This window comes from Culex pipiens, chromosome 3 (genome assembly GCF_016801865.2).
Source record: "Culex pipiens pallens isolate TS chromosome 3, TS_CPP_V2, whole genome shotgun sequence".
NCBI lineage: Eukaryota > Metazoa > Arthropoda > Insecta > Diptera > Culicidae > Culex > Culex pipiens.
The window spans coordinates 135395127-135414772 of NC_068939.1; the positions used below are offsets into that span (position 1 = coordinate 135395127).

The 19646-nt window shown below is 35.3% G+C and overlaps 2 protein-coding genes across 3 annotated transcripts; one reads left to right on the forward strand and one right to left on the reverse strand.

The window, feature by feature from the left end:
• Positions 1-1367: 1367 nt before the first annotated feature.
• Positions 1368-2310, forward strand: LOC120413776 (uncharacterized). The gene is made up of 2 exons (XM_039574718.2): positions 1368-1538; positions 1597-2310. Exons 1-2 carry the CDS (start codon positions 1444-1446, stop codon positions 2198-2200), a joined length of 699 nt encoding a protein of 232 aa, XP_039430652.1. The 5' UTR covers positions 1368-1443; the 3' UTR covers positions 2201-2310.
• Positions 2223-19475, reverse strand: LOC120413775 (cullin-5). Of its 2 annotated transcripts, none has more exons than XM_039574716.2 (6): positions 18911-19475; positions 10861-11190; positions 9732-10807; positions 9546-9666; positions 2566-3249; positions 2223-2508 (listed from the first exon to the last, which is right to left on the reverse strand). In XM_039574716.2, the coding sequence occupies exons 1-6, from the start codon at positions 18917-18919 to the stop codon at positions 2371-2373; spliced, it is 2358 nt and encodes a 785-aa protein (XP_039430650.1). In that variant the 5' UTR covers positions 18920-19475; the 3' UTR covers positions 2223-2370. The 2 variants fall into 2 exon arrangements, with proteins under 2 accessions (XP_039430650.1, XP_039430651.1); XM_039574717.2 differs by having other exon boundaries at positions 9732-10783; positions 18911-19474.
• Between the last annotated feature and the right edge of the window lie 171 nt (positions 19476-19646).

The window sequence follows — 19646 nt, forward strand, 5'->3', positions numbered from 1 at the left end:
TAAATTTGCATCTTTTTGACCTTAAGTTCAAATTGACTGGTCATGGAATTATGAAATTATGGGAATATGAAATAGGACCCTAAGGACCCTAAGCCATATGTAAATTTTTATCTACAACGGTAAACAACACCATTAAAAACTGTTTCATTTTAATGCAGTTATGTAAATATGAAGTTATGAAATTATGAAGTTATGAAGTTATGAAATTATGAAGTTATGCAATTATGAAGTTATGAAATTATTAAATTATGATGTTATGAAATTTGAATAACATAAAATAAGGCTGGTACAAATTTTATTTAAAGTTTTTGTCCGTAGGGGTAGCGGCTTCGGCTGCCGATCCCGATGATGCTATGAGACGCGGGTTCGATTCCCGCCTTATCCACTGAGCTTCTATCGGATGGTGAAGTAAAACGTCGGTCCCGGTTTCTCCTGTCTCGTCAGAGGCGCTGGAGCAGAAATCCCACGTTAGAGGAAGGCCATGCCCCGGGGGGCGTAGTGCCAATAGTTTCGTTTTTTTTTTCGTCCCCCCCTTCAAAGTTGGCCCGAAATATCAGGGGGCAAATAAAATATTGAATCAAAAAACTTCAAAATTTCAGTTAAAATGTAAGTATATTTACAATCAGCTGAAATCTATTTAAAATGCATTTCCCTACGTTTAAAATCATTTTAGCATGTTTGGGTTGATTTGAAAATCTTTTGAATTTTTGAACATCTTCGTTGTTTATTATTGCAAAAAGTTTTTTTTTCGCTAAAATTTTAGTTTTTGTCAAATCTTAAATTTTTTGAAAAATAATGATTGCAAAACAACTGAACTACCTAGTTAAAAATGCATTTAAAAACGCTTTTTCCATGCAACTATTGAAATTATGGCTTGTTATTTCAATATTTATATTATTTGTTTGCCCCCCCCCCCCCGCTTTTCAAATTAAACTGTTGAATTGGATTTAGAATTTTCAGTGATACCGGAATCCCCAAAAATTAAATCATGGGATGTATAGGGAAAATCTCGTATGTTTGGCAGGTTAAGCACTCGCTCCTAGCGTTCTTTTATTACGTAACGCAGTTGGGGTGTATGGAAATTTTGTTACAAGGGGGAGGGGGGGGGCGAGGGTGTCTAAAAATACGATTTTTTGCGTTACCTAATAAAAGAACGCTCCCTAACTCCATCCAATTTTTTCGACCACTTTAGTCTAAACCCACTTTTAGAACAACTTTATCTAAACACACACAAACACACACACACACACACACACACACACACACACACACACACACACACACACACACACACACACACACACACACACACACACACACCGGCACAGCCCGCTGTCATAAACAACAACTTGCACATTTTGTTTTGAATTTGCATTGCATCGTCAGCGCAGAAGTTCGTGCCGGCAGATTTTAGATTTTTTTTTAATTCCTTCCTCTTCAAAGATGAGTTTAAACTTTGGTGAAATTGTGGAACCTTCCACGCGAGCCTTCTGGGACGATTACGACGAGGGGGACGAGGAGCTGGTTCCGCTAGCACCGTAAGTAATTTTCTAATTTTTTATTAGAAGATTCTAGCAATATTCTTCAACTTTTTAGTCTCGAGTGGGAATGGCTAAACGAGGACAACACAGAGCTAAAGCTGGACCAACTCAAGCACCTGCTAATCATCGAAGGCCAAGGCATTGCGGCCTTCGCCGGCACGGCGATTCTCAAGGGCCGATCTCCGGTTTGCCGGTTGCAGAATGCTTCCGTGAGCGTTTACCACGTTCCGGAGCGGGATCTGCTGGTTTGCTTGTCCGAGGAGAAGGAGCTGAACAGTTTTGGGAGAATAACGGAGAAGTTGGCGCCCTGGTTGGATGTGGCACAGCAGGTTACGGCGGTGTCTTTCCATCCGAGCGTAATGCACAAGGGAACGCCGGCTGAAGATGCGGAGGAGGTTTGCTTCATCCGGAGCGTTAATGGGAGCGAGAAAGGGTTGGAGGCGCCGAACGTCATAACGGGTTTGTCGGCGGGAGCGCTGAGCTACCGGAAGTTCCGCGACCATGCCGGATCGGCAGCAGCGTACGCCTGCTATCTGGACAGTCCGGTGGTTGATTCAGCGTCGGCAAAGCCGATTCTGAAACTGTTCAAAGCACTCTCGGTGGATTGTGCGGACAGTTATCAGCTCAAGTTCAAGGCCGGTTCGAATTTGTACATGTAAAACGAAATAAAACTCACTTGCCTCTGGATGTTTCTTAAAATTAGTATGGTTTATTTTGTGTTTTCCACCACAAGTTTAATATCGCTCAACAAGATAAGATGTAAACTCAATTCCGCATGTTTGCACCGCCCTGCAGACTCACGCGTTCCCTCACTCTTCCCTCCCCCACCTTAAGCCATGTAAATAAACGTGTTGATGTCCTCGTCGTCCCGCCGCATGTACTTGTGCTCTATCAGCCACTCGAGCTGCTCCTTGATCATCTTCTTCGAGGGCAGGAACATGTTCTTCAGGATGTCCACCAGTTCGGCCTGCGAAATTAAATCACGTGAGGGTCAAGTCTTGAAATATTCGAGAGAAAATCTTACCTGCAACGCGGCATTGCTCAGTCGTTTCCGCATCTTCATGATCTTGATGATGGCCTCCTGGGTGCGCAATATCCGCAGCTGCACGATCGACTGATTGTCCTCCTGCTGGGACCGCTCGGTGCTCAGCTGCAGCCGTCCAACGAGATTCACCTTGCCCCGGCGCTGCGGCTTCCCATTCTTGACCAGCGCAAACTCCTGGTTGATCCAGAACAGCGTGTTCTCGGCAAAGTCCTTCGGATTGCCGACGGCCGGCTCGTGCAGTAACAGCTGACGCTTGAGCTTCGGGAAGGCCACCAGCGACCACAGCGTCCGCCGCAGCTCCGGATCGGGCAGTTCGGTCGCGAGGCGCAGATTCTCATAGGATACCTTCTCATTTGGGCGCTGGTTCCACGCGAACAGGACCGCCATCTGGAACGTGGTCACGTCCAGGTCGAACCGGCCCGAGTTGTTGGCGAATGTGATGGTTCCGTTGCTCATGTGGTGATACCACAGCAGCTTCCGGCCGGAATGTTTCTTCTTGTAAAAGTCCTCCACCTCGGGGATGTAATCCTCCAGCTCGAGCGGCAAGCTGACCGAGACCCGCTCGGAACCGCGGGCCCACGCACCGGCGTTGAGAATCTTGATGTTGATGGCGTCGTGCCGGGTCGTCTGCGCCCGGAACTGCGTGTTCAGATCTTCACTAACCTGCAATGTTGCGAGAGAGTGTTTAATTGCAGGGTTGTTACGGAAGGCGCGGATCGCGCGGATTTGGCGCGGATTTGCTGACTAATTTTGCTCAATTACTTTCAAGTTATTAAGAAAAATATTATCAAGAATTACGAGAATTTGTTTTTTTTCCATTGAGTGCAATTTCAATTTCTTATTAATAGATTTTTTTCTGAAAATGTTTATTTGTATTTTCTTAATACGAACCATCGAAAAATTAAGATGAAGATTATGTAGAGATTATTTTTTAAATGTATGGTTGAGAATTTCTTAAATAAAATTATTACTACACTTAACTCATTTCTTAATATATCCGGCTCTGAATATGTGATTTCATTTGAGTAATGTTTTTTAACCATATTTATTTTTAATTTTAAAGTGGGTATATTCAATTTGCCTTTGAATTTTAGATGGAATTTACCCGTAGAAATATTTTGATTGTGTCACGTTCCCCAGAAAATCATTCCCCCGAAAACCATTCTCCAGAAAATCGTTCCCCAGAAAACCATTCCCCCGAATGTACCATTTCCCAGAAAACCATTCCCCAGAAAAGTTTCTTTCTCGAAAAATCAAAGTAGTTTCAAATATTAGTTTGTTTGAAATTTCTTAGAAAATATAAAAATTAGACAAGGTTATTTTATCCATGCCAAGAAATTTTCCTTTTTTTTGACAACAATTCTTGAGAAAATAACAGAAAATGTTAATTCGGCTTATGACTCGTTCTATTATTCTAAGAAATTTTTCCTTCTTTTTCAGTCATGTTAAATTTGTTATACAAATGCCGAATGCATTGCAGTTTCTTTTTATTTCTTGTTTTCCGTGAATGCTATTTTTATTTTGCAAAGAAGAAAAATGTTTGTTAAAATTAAAATATGATTATGGGTGTCATTGGTATAATTCCATTTGACATTGGACCTTTGGCATATTGCCCATTTTGCATGATGATTTAAATTTTCTAAATTTGATTTAAGGTGACAAAATTTAATTTATCATTTTTGGAAGAAGAAAACTCTCTTGACTTACAATAACTGACTAATTTTTCCTTCTTTTAAGGTCTCCTGACATAAGTTGAATTTCACCTTCTTTAAAGAAGGGAAAACTGTCTTGACTTGTGATATCTGCTAACAAAAGTTGAATTTTCGCTTTAAAGTTTTTTTTTCTTGTATTCTTTCTTGTTTCCATAAGGAAAAACTCTCTTGACTAGTGATAACAAATTTAAAAAGTTGTGTAAGTGGTCAAGTATTTTTCCCATTACTTAAAGAAGGGAAAATTAAACCCTTGTCAGCAGTTATAATAACAAGGCTATAAATTTTTCCCTTCCTTAAAGAAGGGAAAACTCTCCTCCTCCCTTTTAAAGGTAAAATTCAACTTGTATCAGTCAGTAAAGTTTTCCTTTCTTTAAAGAAGGGAAAACTTTCTAGCCTTGTAATAACTGCTGACACAAGTTAACGTGATCATAATTTGTCAATGGTAAGTCAAAAAGTCAAATTAAAAACATTTTCAAAATTCTCAAAAAAAATCAAAAAGTTTGGAATTCAAAAATCAAAATTAAAGAGAAAAGAAATTTTAAAATTTAAAAAATCAAAGATTATGAATTTATTTTTTTTAGTTTTTTGAAAATTTGAAATTATGGAAATTTTGATTTTTTTTTGAATTTTTGGAAACTTTAAAAATTTTGGAAATTTTGTAAATTTAGGTAATTTTGGAAATTTTGAAAATTCTGAATATTTTGAAAATTTTGGACATTTTAGAAATTTTGGATATTTTGGAAAATTTTGAAAACATTCAGAAATTTTGAAAATTTTGTTTTTTTTTTAATTTTGGAAATAATTATAATCACCACGATACAGTCATCCCTCATATTCGGAACAGTTTACAGATCGGCCAATGTTCAAAAAATCAAAAAATGCTGTATCGAACAACTGCAAATTTTAACTTTTATATCAAGTTTTTGAAGAAAAACTGATAACTTTTTTGTGAAAATATCAGTTAAATTCAGGTGTTCCACAATTGTGGGAGGCACAATAACATCCCACAATTATGAAACAGGCAATTTGGAGGCAGTGTTTTGCTGCTCTGGATAAAATAGTCTTGAAATGAAGTTTTCTGTTCAAAAGTACTACTTTTACTAGTGAAATAGCAAGAAAATGTCCAAATAAAGGTCCTAAAAATAGTAGGGTCGAGAGAAAAGCTGTATTTGGCATGCTTTTGACAAATTATCACAAAAGTGTTCCGAATTTGTGGGTGTTCCGAATATGTGGGATGACTGTAAATATTTCTGGGGAACGGTTCATTCTGGGGAATTGATTTCTGGGGAATGGTATTCGGGGGAATGGTTTTCTGGGGAACGTGACACAATCAATATTTTTTCTAAATTTAAACATTCTTGGCGAAAAAAAAGATCAGAACATTCAAAAATTAATTCAAATATCAAAAATTCGAAACTTTTTTTCTATTTTAATAGTTTTTTTCAATCAAAATTTTTAAAATTTACATTAAAAAATTTCGAATTTCTAAAATCCAGGGTTGTTACGGAAAAGTCAAAAAATAATCCGCGCCAGATCCGCGCCGACCCCAAAACCCAATCCGCGCGAAATCCACGCCATATAAAAAATTCGCGACAAACATAGAAGAGAGTAACATGATGAATGAAATTTTAAACGAAAAAAGAATAATACAGAAAGCATTTGGATCAGTACCGTTGATCAGTTGTGATTCATCCATTTCTGAAATAATATTAGCATTTGTCGTAACACTTTAAATATCGTAGCTTTAAAAACAAATTCAGGAAAAAAAATTAAATTCAAAAATTTAAACCATAAAATAAATAACCAATTTATAAAATGTAGTTAATTTGTACTTGATAATTCTCGCCAAAATTTTACACCGGAAAATCGAAACACGAAATTTCCATTATTTTCTTCTCTAAATTTCTCTAAACAAAAATATGACTCCGAAAATGATCCGAACTAAGAAAATGGCAAAAATAAAATGGGGGTATTTGAGAATTTAATAATTTAATAATTAAATAATTTAATAATTTAATAATTGAATGATTTAATAATTTAATAATTCAACAATTTAATAATTTAATAATTTAATAATTTAAAAATTATTAAATTATTTTGTGTTTCATATGTTTATAGGACCTTATTTAAAAAAAGACTAGTTTTTTTGTTTGCATATTAAATTATGCCTTGGAAGCTTTAGAAGCCTGTACCGAGCTCCAGAGTGCATAACACTTACACCTAAATACGCGCGAAAATAATCTCATTTGTGGCCAAAGTTCCTCACAAACCGTCAATTTAGAATAAATCATTCTAAGTGTTAAAACAAATCCGGAACATACCCTAAGAATCTTTTTCGTACATCCTTATGTTTATATCTTTGGAAAAAGTTCAAAATATGATTCAGAAGATAAAAAATGAAATGTATCCTTTGAATAATAATAGAAAAATATTTAAGCCAGGTAAGCAGATGTTTTAAAAATAATGAGTTGTATTGTTAGGTTAAATTTATATAAACAAATCTCAATACATTTAAAAAAATCGCTCCTTGAACATTATTTCGAAGTTTCGTATTGAAAAAAAAAAACAATCAATAATTTTTAGAAGAAAATTTTCTTCATTGACAACTTCTTAGAAATTGATGTTTTTGCACTCAACGAAAAAGATTGAATTTATTTAATTCCTAATAACATTTTCCTTTGTAATTTGAAAGAAATTCTATCGTTCTCAATTATTGCCTTTATCAAAATTGCTATCCGCGCGAAATCCGCGCCTGTGCAAAATTAGCCAGCAAATCCGCGCCAGATCCGCGCCGTCCGTAACAACCCTGAAATCGTAATTTACAAAATCCGAAATTTCTAAATTCAGAATTTTAAAAATCTGAAATTCAAAACTCCAAAAAACTAAATCAAAAGTTCAAAATTTAAAAAAAAATTCAAAATTAAAAAAAATCCAAATTAAAAAATGACAAAATTTGAAAACTAAAAAAATATTAAATTAAAACAATTTTGAAAACAAAAAAAAATCAAATAAAATTTAAATTCTTAGATTCTTAAATTTCTAAATTCCTAAATTCTTAAACTCTTAAATTCTTAAACTTTTAAATTCTTAGATTCTGAAATTCTTAAATTCCTAAATTCCTAAATTCCTAAATTCTTAAATCCTAAAATTCTTAAATTCTCAAATTCTGAAATTCTGAAATTCTGAAATTCTGAAATTCTGAAATTCTAAAATTCTAAAATTCTAAAATTCTAAAATTCTAAAATTCTAAAATTCTAAAATTCTAAAATTCTAAAATTCTAAAATTCTAAAATTCTAAAATTCTAAAATTCTAAAATTCTAAAATTCTAAAATTCTAAAATTCTAAAATTCTAAAATTCTAAAATTCTAAAATTCTAAAATTCTAAAATTCTAAAATTCTAAAATTCTAAAATTCTTAAATTCTTAAATTCTTAAATTCTTAAATTCTAAAATTCTAAAATTCTAAAATTCTAAAATTCTAAAATTCTTAAATTCTTAAATTCTAAAGTTCTAAAATTCTAAAATTCTAAAATTCTAAAATTCTAAAATTCTAAAATTCTAAAATTCTAAAATTCTAAAATTCTAAAATTCTAAAATTCTAAAATTCTAAAATTCTAAAATTCTAAAATTCTAAAATTCTAAAATTCTAAAATTCTAAAATTCTAAAATTCTAAAATTCTAAAATTCTAAAATTCTAAAATTCTAAAATTCTAAAATTCTTAAATTCTTAAATTCTTAAATTCTTAAATTCTTAAATTCTTAAATTCTTAAATTCTTAAATTCTTAAATTCTTAAATTCTTAAATTCTTAAATTCTTAAATTCTTAAATTCTTAAATTCTTAAATTCTTAAATTCTTAAATTCTTAAATTCTTAAATTCTTAAATTCTTAAATTCTTAAATTCTTAAATTCTTAAATTCTTAAATTCTTAAATTCTTAAATTCTTAAATTCTTAAATTCTTAAATTCTTAAATTCTTAAATTCTTAAATTCTTAAATTCTTAAATTCTTAAATTCTTAAATTCTTAAATTCTTAAATTCTTAAATTCTTAAATTCTCGATTAAATTTTCAAGAGGCCCTATCTGCATAGGAAAGCCATGAGGGATAGGTTGTTTTGAAAATTTAATCTAGAATTCTTAAATTCTTAAATTCTTAAAATCTTAAATTCTTAAATTCTTAAATTCTTAAATTTTTAAATTTTTAAATTCTTAAATTCTTAAATTCTTAAATTCTTAAATTCTTAAATTCTTAAATTCTTAAATTCTTAAATTCTGAAATTCTGAAATTCTGAAATTCTGAAATTCTGAAATTCTTAAATTCTTAAATTCTCGATTAAATTTTCATAAGGTCCTATCTGCATAGGAAACCCATGAGGGATAGGTTGTTTTGAAAATTTAATCTAGAATTCTTAAATTCTTAAATTCTTAAATTCTTAAATTCTTAAATTCTTAAATTCTTAAATTCTTAAATTCTTAAATTCTTAAATTCTAAAATTCTTAAATTCTTAAATTCTTAAATTCTTAAATTCTAAAATTCTAAAATTCTTAAATTCTTAAATTCTTAAATTCTTAAATTCTTAAAGTCTTAAATTCTTAAATTCTTAAATTCTTAAATTCTTAAATTCTTAAATTCTTAAAGTCTTAAATTCTTAAATTCTTAAATTCTTAAACTCTTAAACTCTTAAATTCTTAAACTCTTAAATTCTTAAATTCTTAGATTCTTAGATTCTTAAATTCTTAAAAAATATTAAATTAAAACAATTTTGAAAACAAAAAAAATCCAAAAAAAATAAATTCTTAGATTCTTAAATTCCTAATTTCCTAAATTCTTAAATTTTTAAATTCTTAAATTTTTAAATTCTTAAATTCTTAAATTCTTAAATTCTTAAATTCTTAAATTCTTAAATTCTTAAATTCTTAAATTCTTAAATTCTTAAATTCTTAAATTCTTAAATTCTTAAATTCTTAAATTCTTAAATTCTTAAATTCTTAAATTCATAAATTCTTAAATTCTTAAATTCTTAAATTCTTAAATTCTTAAATTCTTAAATTCTTAAATTCTTAAATTCTTAAATTCATAAATTCTTAAATTCTTAGATTCTTAAATTCTGAAAATCTAAAATTCTAAAATTCTGAAATTCTTAAATTTTTCGAAAAAAATATTTCAAATATTGGAAATGCAATTTGTTTCGGAATGAAATTTTAGTTAGGATATTGATGCCAAGCCCAGTAATTGTTAATCATCCTACCTTAATATCCTGGAACATTCGAGCGAGCTTGTTGACGTAGTCCGCCGGCATGCCGACCTCGCGCAACCATTCGACCATGTCCTCTTCCTTTTCGCTGTCGGCGCTCGAGTCGAGAATCAATCTGCCAAAGAAAGACAAGTAAGTTATCTGAACGAACTTGCCACCACCCCCAATCCGTATACGAACCTTCGCGTGAGATGCGCCTTGTGATACCGCATGAAGACGTCCTTATTGCTGACGTACTTGAGCACCAGCAGTACGTCCTTGAGGCGCAGTTCAATCTCCTCCGTGGTGAGTCGCTTGCTGAACGGTGTCCGCCGCAGCAGCATATCACAATAGTTGGCGAGCAGCTCGGGGCATTTGGACTCGGGCGTGGCGGACTTGATGCCGCGGGCCATCGCCGTCGCCGTCGTCGGCAGCTCCAGCTTGAACACGCTGATGTCGTTGACGACCGTTTTGAACGCCTTGTCGCGGGCCGTCAGGAACCGTGGATCGTCGTTGAAGGCTTCCTTGACGAGATTGCTGAAGCGACGGAACAGCTCCAGCAGCCGTTCGACGTACTTTTCCGAGTCTTGCGTGATGACGTCGGCGGCGGCCAGCATGTCGGCCAGCCCAGCCTGCACGATGTGGTTCTCCAGGTCACGCAGCATCGGGTCAACGCCACCCGCAACGCGGTCCAACAGGCGGAACATCAGCTGCAGTCGTTCGGTTTCGCGGGCTTCAATCAGTGGTGCGCATTCGGCCAGCAGCGTCGGCAGATGGTCTCCGATCAGCACCGTTACGCAGCACTGAGCCAACGCGGTAATGCTACCCGGTTCCAGGTACCGCTCGGCACGCGCTTCCTCCTCGCGCAACTTCGCATCCGCATACTCCATGAAGCTCTTGACTCCGTCCGCCTGCAGCTGCTCGCTCGCTTTTAACCGGTAGAACGCCGAAGTCGCCTGCAAGTACGCCGCCTCAAAGTTTTCCCGGTAAATCTCCAGCTTGTCCTCGGTGTTGGAGCACAGATTCACGTAACTCTCGCGTACGCCAATGACCAGCTGCGAGTCGAACGCTTCGCCGTTCCGTTCCGCGTGCACCAACTTCATCGCCGAGTCCTGCAGCCGGTGCTTGATGTTCATGAAGATGCTCTGGTTCCACGAGTCCAGCATCAACTTCCGCACGATGCTGTCGTCCGAGTGGTTGGACTTTTTCGACGAACTGCTGCTCGAGTTGTGGCTGGAAGACTGACTCTTGCCCTGGAACCAAGAACCAACGCTCAACTAAAACCAAGAAATATTACCATCCCAATCCCAATGCGCGCGTGCGAACTCACCTGAAGTGCGTTCTCCAGCTGCCAAAACGGAAGCGGCAGGTAGCCACTCTGGGTGAAGAACTTGCGCCACTCGACGATGTACGCCTTGAGCAGGGCTTGCTCCTCGCGCTGGGCCAACACCCGGCTCTGGGCCTGCTTGATGAACGTGACGATGTCCTCCTGGAGGCAGTCGTGGATCTTGGTCGGACCCTTGTCATCCCACAGGCACACCAGATGCACCGCGTAGAACAGCTCCTGCCACTCGGAGTGCGTGACCGGTTCCTGCTTGAGCAGCTTCAGCACGATCGGCCGCATCTGGGGCCATTTCTCCTCGAACGATGGCTGGTTGGACTGTGGGAAGGGAAGGGGGGGAAAAGAGGACACACCAAAAATAAGCGTTTAGCAATAATTAGTTTCCAAAATATCTTAGTATCGACTAGGGCATCAAAATTCCCGGGTTTTGAGTTTATATAATATTTTAAATTGGTCATAAAAACTAACTTTGACAGTTTGCCAAACTAGCAAACTTGTTTGCGGCAAACTCGCAAACAAGGCAAAATGTATGCAGGCTGACGTTTGTACAAACAAATCTAGGCAAACAAATAAAGCAAGCAAACTGAGCAAACTGTCAAAAAGTGCGAGTTTGTTTGCCGTAGTGTAATAGCTCCTTATAAACTTTATAATGAATAGCTGCGCCAACGCCTGTCCGAAGTCAACAAGATCCGGTACCGTCGCCCGCAGCGGAATAATCTGGAGCGGCTCAAGGATCCTGAGGTCGACTACTTTATCGACATCATTTTGCTGGGCGAGATAGGACGCCGTCTATTTTTAGACGATGACTCAGCATTTTTCCACTTTTGTACTTCAAAAAACCAGGTGCCAGTATGATGTTACGCCACGTCCCTATGCTACATCGGCGTTGAACGCAACAATTATAAGACGGTGATATAGCGCGGACTTGGTAACCTGGATATAACGCTCACCAGATTGTTGTTATTATTGGGGTATGCAAATTCTATTTTTTTCTGTTGTACATGCTTTTTGGGTACACGTTTTCTCATACAATATTACATGCTTTTGCTCACGAAGGTGATGTGCATACTTTCGCATGCGATATTACCATCGGTTTTTTTGCTGTGTGGTAAACATTAATGTGAGCAGTACTCCAACCAATTAAACGCAGATTTATTAAAATTGAATGATTAATTATGAAATTTTAGTGACTTTTTAGTGTAAACTACTAAAATAGTAGTAAAAGTATTAGTAATTTTATTTTGGCAGCGATATTCTGTTGTTTACACTACGTAAAAAAAAGTATTTACACCCCTTGGGCACTATTGGTACGTTCGTTTGATGGCTAGTTCCACACTGAGTGCCGCACTCAGAGCTGTCAAAGTGTTTCTTTGAAGAAACTCGCGCTAGTTCCGCACGAGTTTCGCCGCCATCTTGGAACTGAAACTCTAGTGCCGCACTCGATATTTTTTCAGTTTCATGCGAGTTTCATGCACACTGAAAAAGAATGTTCGTTTGAACCAAAACTGGCACCGACGAGTGCGGCACTCAATGCCACACTGTCTGTTCAAACGAACGTACCATATGTACATTTTGTGATCGCCCAGCAAAATAAAGTCGATAAAGCAGTCGGTTTAGATTCGCAATTCGCAATTTTCAGTGTAAGTACGGGCCTTGACCAATCTTATGCACCAGGTTCCCGACGAACACGCACTGCCCTTACACCTACATCTCACCCTTGCTCTGAGTCAGTACGAGCAGCACGCTAGAACAAGCTTTGAGTGTTCGTGCCAGGCATGCACACCTTCTTTTCCGGTTACGCATTTTAACTCGGCCGGGGGTGGTACATTACGTAGGGTTTGATGTAAGTATAAGCGCCTAACCATTTATAGTGTGCCTATCAACTTTCTTTAAAGCAAAAACTGTTTTATTTTTAGTTTGAATTCAAAAACTTATTGTTATTTACTGTGTATTGTTTTCTCCTGAAATCTTCCCTATTGTTGAGTCTGTTTTTCTGTTGCTATTTCTTTTGTCGCGGTGTTTTGTTACAATTTTTGGTCCTAAGTATGTTATAAAAGTTTACCAAAAATACAATACTGGAGTTTTTTTTGAAAAGGTCCAATAAACCAAATTTCCAGTTTTTGCTTTTTGGGTGTTTTTAGAACCGCCTTGAGTCAGGGGTATTGAAAAACACCCAAAAAGCAAAAACTGAAAATTTGGTTTATTGGTCCTTTTCAAAAAAAAACTCCAGAATAGTAATATTTGTGTTAATCCTTTAACCATTCCATAAATTGAGTAAGGGCTCAAACCTCACTTGTTTGAAAAAAAAGGGTGAAGATTGAAAACAATTGACAGTAAAAGAGAATTTATTTTTTAAAAATCAAGTATCAATAGTAAGAGAATGATGAGCGTATTTTGAAGAATAAAAATAAGAAGCTAGATGTATTAGATGTACAATTAGACAATAGTTAATAAATAGAGATACAAAACAAGCTTAGATTATAGTAATGATAATTTATAGGACAGATAAAGAATTATTCAAATAAATAAATTCGCAATAAAATCAAAAAAGATTAGGCGAATGATTACTAGACTTGATATTACTAGTACATTAAGGAAAAGTATATTTTTAAGGAAAAAAACAAAACAAAGTTTGTTACAGCAGTATCAATTGATAGAAAAGAGTGGCAAAGCTTTGAGAGATAAGAGAATCAAAAGTTAGTAAAAGTATAATCAAACGTTGGATATTAAATAGAAGAATCAGTGAAGAATTGGGAATCAGAAGAGCAAAATAAAAATAGGAGATTATTCCACTATTCCATTCATTAGTACACTCCCTACATGCCCTCCAAGAATCAGATTGATAGCAAACAGTTTCCTATTGAAAAAATCAAAAACACAAAAGGGCACATAACAATGTTCACTCCAAACCAGAAAAAAAGTTCAATTGTGCCCTTTTCTTTTTCGTTAGTTTTTCGTGGTTAAGGAACTTTCTAAATCAACATAAATTAAGAAGCATTCAAGCAGAGTTGAGGATAATGATGTGTTTTATCGTATCATCAGTAAAAATACCACCAGTCAAGCTTTCTTTTAAAATAGGAATTGAATAAAGTTGTCCACTTTTTGCCAGCGATTATTTCATGTCTCACACAAACAACCCACCATTTTCTAACGTCGATATCTCGGCAACTAATGGTCCGATTTACAATGTTAAAATTTGAAACATTCGTGAAATTTTCCGATCTTTTCGAAAACAATAGTTTCAAAATTTTCAAATCAAGACTAACATTTCAAAAGGGCCAAACATAGAATAATACGCCCTTTTGAAATGTTAGTCTTGATTTGAAAAAATTGAAAATATTGTTTCCGAAAAGATCGGAAAATTTCACGAATGTTTCGTAACATTGTAAATTGGAGAAATCGACGTTAGAAAATGGTGGGTTGTTTGGGTGAGACTTAGAAAACATCAATTTTCCTGCTTTTTAAGCCTTTGCAATATCTCAGCAACTAACGGTCGTATCAACAAGGTTCAAAAAAGCAAAATTTAGAAAATTTCCTCAGCTTTTCAAAAATATTTTTTTCAAACGTGGGCAAAAATGTGCACTAATTTAAAAAAATGAAAAACTGCAACTATTTTCAAAAAAGTCACCTGAAAATGGCTATAACTTGAAAACGGTAAACTTAATCAAAGTACACTAATAGGGGAAATTCTCGTATGTTTGGCAGGTTAAGCACTCGCTCCTAATTCCGTCCAATTTGCTGGTTTTGACTATTTAAACAACTGATTTTGCAAAACTTTTGATAGAAACTTGCTTGCTCACTTCTTATTGAGCTATTTATCACTCGACTTCAGTTTAAAACGCTTTTAATTAGCGTTAATTGACTGTCAAAGTTCTGACCTGCCAACATTAGAGGCACGCTGGAATTAGATGCTGTTCCCCTAGTAGTTTATGCAACAAGTTGCAAAAAGCAGATTTTTTCAGCACGAGTCGTACATTTCGTGCTTTCCATTTCATTAGGGCACAAAACTTTTGTAAACAAGAGCTTATCCCTCTCACACCTTATGCAAACTGTCATTCGAGTGAAAGGGATACACTATTGTTTACAAAAGTTTTGTGACCTTTTGAAATGTTAGGCTTCATTTATCCAATGAGGTTTACCGAGTTGGATAAATACGGCGAGTGCTGAAAAAATCATGTTTTGCAACGAGTTGCTTACAACATTTTTTGCAATTCCGAAAAACGCTTTTTGGATGGAATTTTATGTCCATCATCCATGTGTTAAGTAAATTCACCGTTCAAGACAAACAAATATTGAAAAATGTTACTTTTCGATACTAGTGTTGAAAAGTTCATCTTTTCAGCACTGATATTGAAAGGTATTAATTTTCTATTATGTTATTTTTGGTAGGGAAAAGTAGGCCGTTTCGTTTCTCCAGAAGGACAGGAAAAGTTGACAGTTTCACAGCGGAATTGCAAAAAGTACTTTTTGCAATTCCGTCGTGAAACTATTTACTTTTCCTGTCATTCTTGAACGACGAAATAGCCTACTTTTCTGTACCAAAAATAACAGAATCGAATAGCAACACTTTTCAAAATAAATGCTGAAAAGTTCTACTTTTCAGAACTCAAATGGGTGCTGAAAAGTTGAACTTTTCAGCACTTGTTTCGAAAAGTAACACTTTTCAACATTTTTTTTATTTAAACGATTTATTGACAAAATACATGAAAATTTGACATAAAATTTCACTCAGTGTGTGTTTTTTGGAATTGCAAAAAATGTTGTATGGAACTCGTAGCAAAACTTGATTTTTTCAGCACTCTTCGTATTTATCCAACTCGGTGAACCTCGTTGGATAAATGTATGACTCGTGCTGAAAAAATCCTCTTTTTGCAACTTGTTGCATAAACTACTATTTTGATTGAAAAGTTTCTTTCTCGAAAAATCAAAGTAGTTTCAAATACAGTAGTTGTTCGGTAACTGGGCTGAGAACGTAGCCCAGTCACCGAATGTTGCTCGATAACTGGGCTGAACAAAAAATAACGAGGGGACCACCGATGAATAATATTTTCCAGATGAAATTTAAAAAAAAGTGACTCAAATTTATTTACATATCTTATTTTTTTATATTTCTTTAATTCTAACTTAAAATTAAACAAAAGTTTGAAAAAAGTTTTTTATTTATTGAATATGATTTTTGCATCCATTAACCCCTCGGTCATTTTGGTTTGTTTTGGTTTTTTGACGTTTGTCTGCTTTTTAACTGGGCTACGGCCCAGTTATCGAGCGCCCAGTTGAAAAGTAGCCCAGTTAAACAACGCCCAGTTACCGAACAACTACTGTATTAGTTTGTTTGAAATTTCTTAGAAAATATAATAATTAGACTAGGTTATTTTATCTATGCCAAGAAATTTTCCTTTTTTTTGACAACAATTCTTGAGAAAATAACAGAAAATGTTAATTCGGCTTATGACTCGTTCTATTATTCTAAGAAATTTTCCCTTCTTTTTCAGTCATGTTAAATTTGTTATACAAATGCCGAATAAATTGCAGTTTCGTTTTATTTCTTGTTTTCCGTGAATGCTATTTTTATTTTGCAAAGAAGAAAAATGTTTGTTAAAATTAAAATATGATTATGGGTGTCATTGGTATAATTCCAATTGACATATTGGACCTTTGGCATATTGCTCATTTTGCATGATGATTTAAATTTTCTAAATTTGATTTAAGGTGACAAAATGTAATTTATCATTTTTGGAAGAAGAAAACTCTCTTGACTTACAATAACTGACTAATTTTTCCTTCTTTTAAGGTCTCCTGACACAAGTTGAATTTCACCTTCTTTAAAGAAGGGAAAACTGTCTTGACTTGTGATATCTGCTAACAGAAGTTGAATTTTCGCTTTAAAGTTTTTTTTTCTTGTATTCTTTCTTGTTTCCATTTGGAAAAACTCTCTTGACTAGTGATAACAAATTTAAAAAGTTGTGTAAGTGGTCAAGTATTTTTTCCCTTACTTAAAGAAGGGAAAATTAAACCCGTGTCAGCAGTTATAATAACAAGGCTATAATTTTTTCCCTTCCTTAAAGAAGGGAAAACTCTCCTCCTCCCTTTTAAAGGTAAAATTCAACTTGTATCAGTCAGTAAAGTTTTCCTTTCTTTAAAGAAGGGAAAACTTTCCAGCCTTGTAATAACTGCTGACACAAGTTAACGTGGTGATTATTGCACTCGAGCGTAATATTTCAATCTTTATTTCTCGCATCACGTTCGAGATTTTTCGATCTAAATATTATGATCATAATTTGTCAATGGTAAGTCAAAAAGTCAAATTAAAAACATTTTCAAAATTCTCAAAAAAAATCAAAAAGTTTGGAATTCAAAAATCAAAATTAAAGAGAAAAGAAATTTTAAAATCTAAAAAAATCAAAGATTATGAATTTTATTGTTTTTAGTTTTTTGAAAACGTGAAATTATGCAAATTTTGATTTTTTTTTAGAATTTTTGGAAATTTTGGAAACATTAAAATTTTGGAAGTTTTGAAAATTTTGGAAATTTTGGAAACTTTGGATACTTCGGAAATTTTGGAAAATTTGAAAATTTGGAAAATTTTAAAAACATTCAGAAATTTTGAAAATTTTGGATTTTTTTTAAATTTTGGAAATAATTATAATCACCACGATAAATATTTCTGGGGAACGGTACATTCTGGGGAATTGATTTCTGGGGAATGGTATTCGGGGGAATGGTTTTCTGGGGAACGTGACACAATCCTACAACTTTGCCGAAGACACCAAATCGATCAAAAAATTCCTTCAAAAGATACAGATTTTTGAATTTTCATATATCATTTTTGTATGGACAGCTGCCAAATTTGTATGGAAATTTATATGGACAAACTATTGATGCAAAAACGCTTCTTTGAGCATAAAAATGGCACCAAAAAAGTTTCAGCCGGATTAAAATTAAAATTAAAAAAAAAGATCGATTTCGTAGAGAACTGCTTATGACTAATCGGGTAAGTGACATTCGGAATTGTGGCTTATTCGAGAAAATGGCATCCGGGGATGTGGACGATTAGGGGAAACGGGAAATTCGGGTCAATGGATTTCGGGGTGTCTTTTCGGGGAAGTGGCATTCGGGGAAATGTCCCTTCGGTAATATGGGTTTCGGGGAAATGTCATAGATTCAGTTGCAACAGCATTAATTGGTCAAATAGAGTGGAAAACGATTGATAAGATAATCAAAGGTTAATGAAATCAAAATTAAATGGTGGAAAACTAATAAAAACTGAAGATGGATGATAGATTAAAATGGAAAAAAAGAGAAACCCGGTTCTGTGATGTTTCAGGTACATCCACATCAGTTGACTCAACATACTGCGAAACGATACAATACCGTCTACAATGATACAATGCCATCGCATGCTCTTACGTATCAATCCGTGATCTGCACCTGAGATCCAGCCTCCAAATGTATATAAATAACACCTGAGTGCTTATTACTTTCAAAAGGGCTGTCAGATCTTCAATCTTTTTCCTTCGTTGAAAAGGTCTTTTAAATACCTTTTTTTTGAGGCCCGAGGTAATTTCTTGAGTGATTTTATAGCATTTCCTCAGTAACGTGCGGAAGGCAAAAATGCTAATAAAATCCATTTCCGGAATTCGGGGAGAATTGCTCTATTGCAAAAGATTGCCGGCACCGATATTATTCAGAGATGTTCCTCTAAGAGAATTAGGAAAAACTTACTTTTTCATGTTTGTATTATAGAATACAATATTTTTGGCATAACAAAACAGAGCTATGAACATTATTATAGGAATTGACGAATGAATTGTAGGCCAGCAAACAATAATTGTTATCAACAAGGTTTTTTTTTCATGCTAAGACCGCGGTCGGTCCTAATCGATTGACTAACAAATACATATCTTCAAAAAAGTAAATTTTACCTGTAGCAGCAGTCACGGCAACAACAACAAAAAGTCTAATTCTTCGACATTCCTCAAGGACTTTGGCCCAAAGAGGTTTTTCTAGCCGTCCAAGGCCGACCATAATATTTACATACCTTGAGCATAGTTTCTGTGTGTTTTCCCCCTTCTTCCTGCTGCTTGCTTCTCCGATGTCGTCTCCTACGGGGGAAGAATCTGGGCCAACCGCTGGCCTCACTTGTGTCCGCGGTTGTTGTAACACCCCGAAATTCACCTTCTTTTGCTCACTTCCGCACCTTTTTTGTTTAGTGATGTGATAATCAGACACCTTCGTCGAGGTTGGCTTCGCTCTTAATCAGAGGAATTAACCCCAGACACTCTGATCATTGACGGCTTTCGGGGGGAAGGTCTCGGTGGTGGCGTAGTCCTCTCCGACCCAGTCGTCCTTGCGGGGGCCTCACCACAGTTTGCTGCTGCCGATGCACTTTTTGCTGCCCGCGGTGGCCACTGGCATTGTGGGGTGACAAGCTCCCTGGAACTAGCCAAGTTTTACAACAACTTGGTTTTTTCTTCACCTAAACTACACACTACACTACACTTCGATGGCCACCAATTGAAGAGGGGAAAAAAAGTCGCCAATTCACCGTCGTTCGTGCTGATCTGTGTGTTTGCCGGAGAGAGGACGACAATCTTTTTTGCCTTTTTTGCAATCGCCACTTTCTAATTTGTGACAGTTGACAGCTGCCGTAACAAATTCGCGGTCCACAGTTGACACATGGTCCACACTAGGGATGCCAGATTCATGTTGAAAACATCTGCCAAAATAATTTTGAATGTCTGCAAAAGTCTGGGAATCTTTATCCAGTCACGGCG

Bases quoted from the DNA above. Each gene is read 5' to 3' on its own strand.
- LOC120413776 (XM_039574718.2), top strand. From the start codon at position 1,444: ATGAGTTTAAACTTTGGTGAAATTGTGGAACCTTCCACGCGAGCCTTC. The intron at 1,539-1,596 runs GTAAGTAATTTT...TCAACTTTTTAG, and splicing joins GAGCTGGTTCCGCTAGCACC to TCTCGAGTGGGAATGGCTAA.
- LOC120413775 (XM_039574716.2), bottom strand. The intron at 9,667-9,731 runs GTTCGTATACGG...TTTCTTTGGCAG, and splicing joins AAGGCGCATCTCACGCGAAG to ATTGATTCTCGACTCGAGCG. The intron at 3,250-9,545 runs GTAGGATGATTA...GCAACATTGCAG, and splicing joins GAATGTTCCAGGATATTAAG to GTTAGTGAAGATCTGAACAC.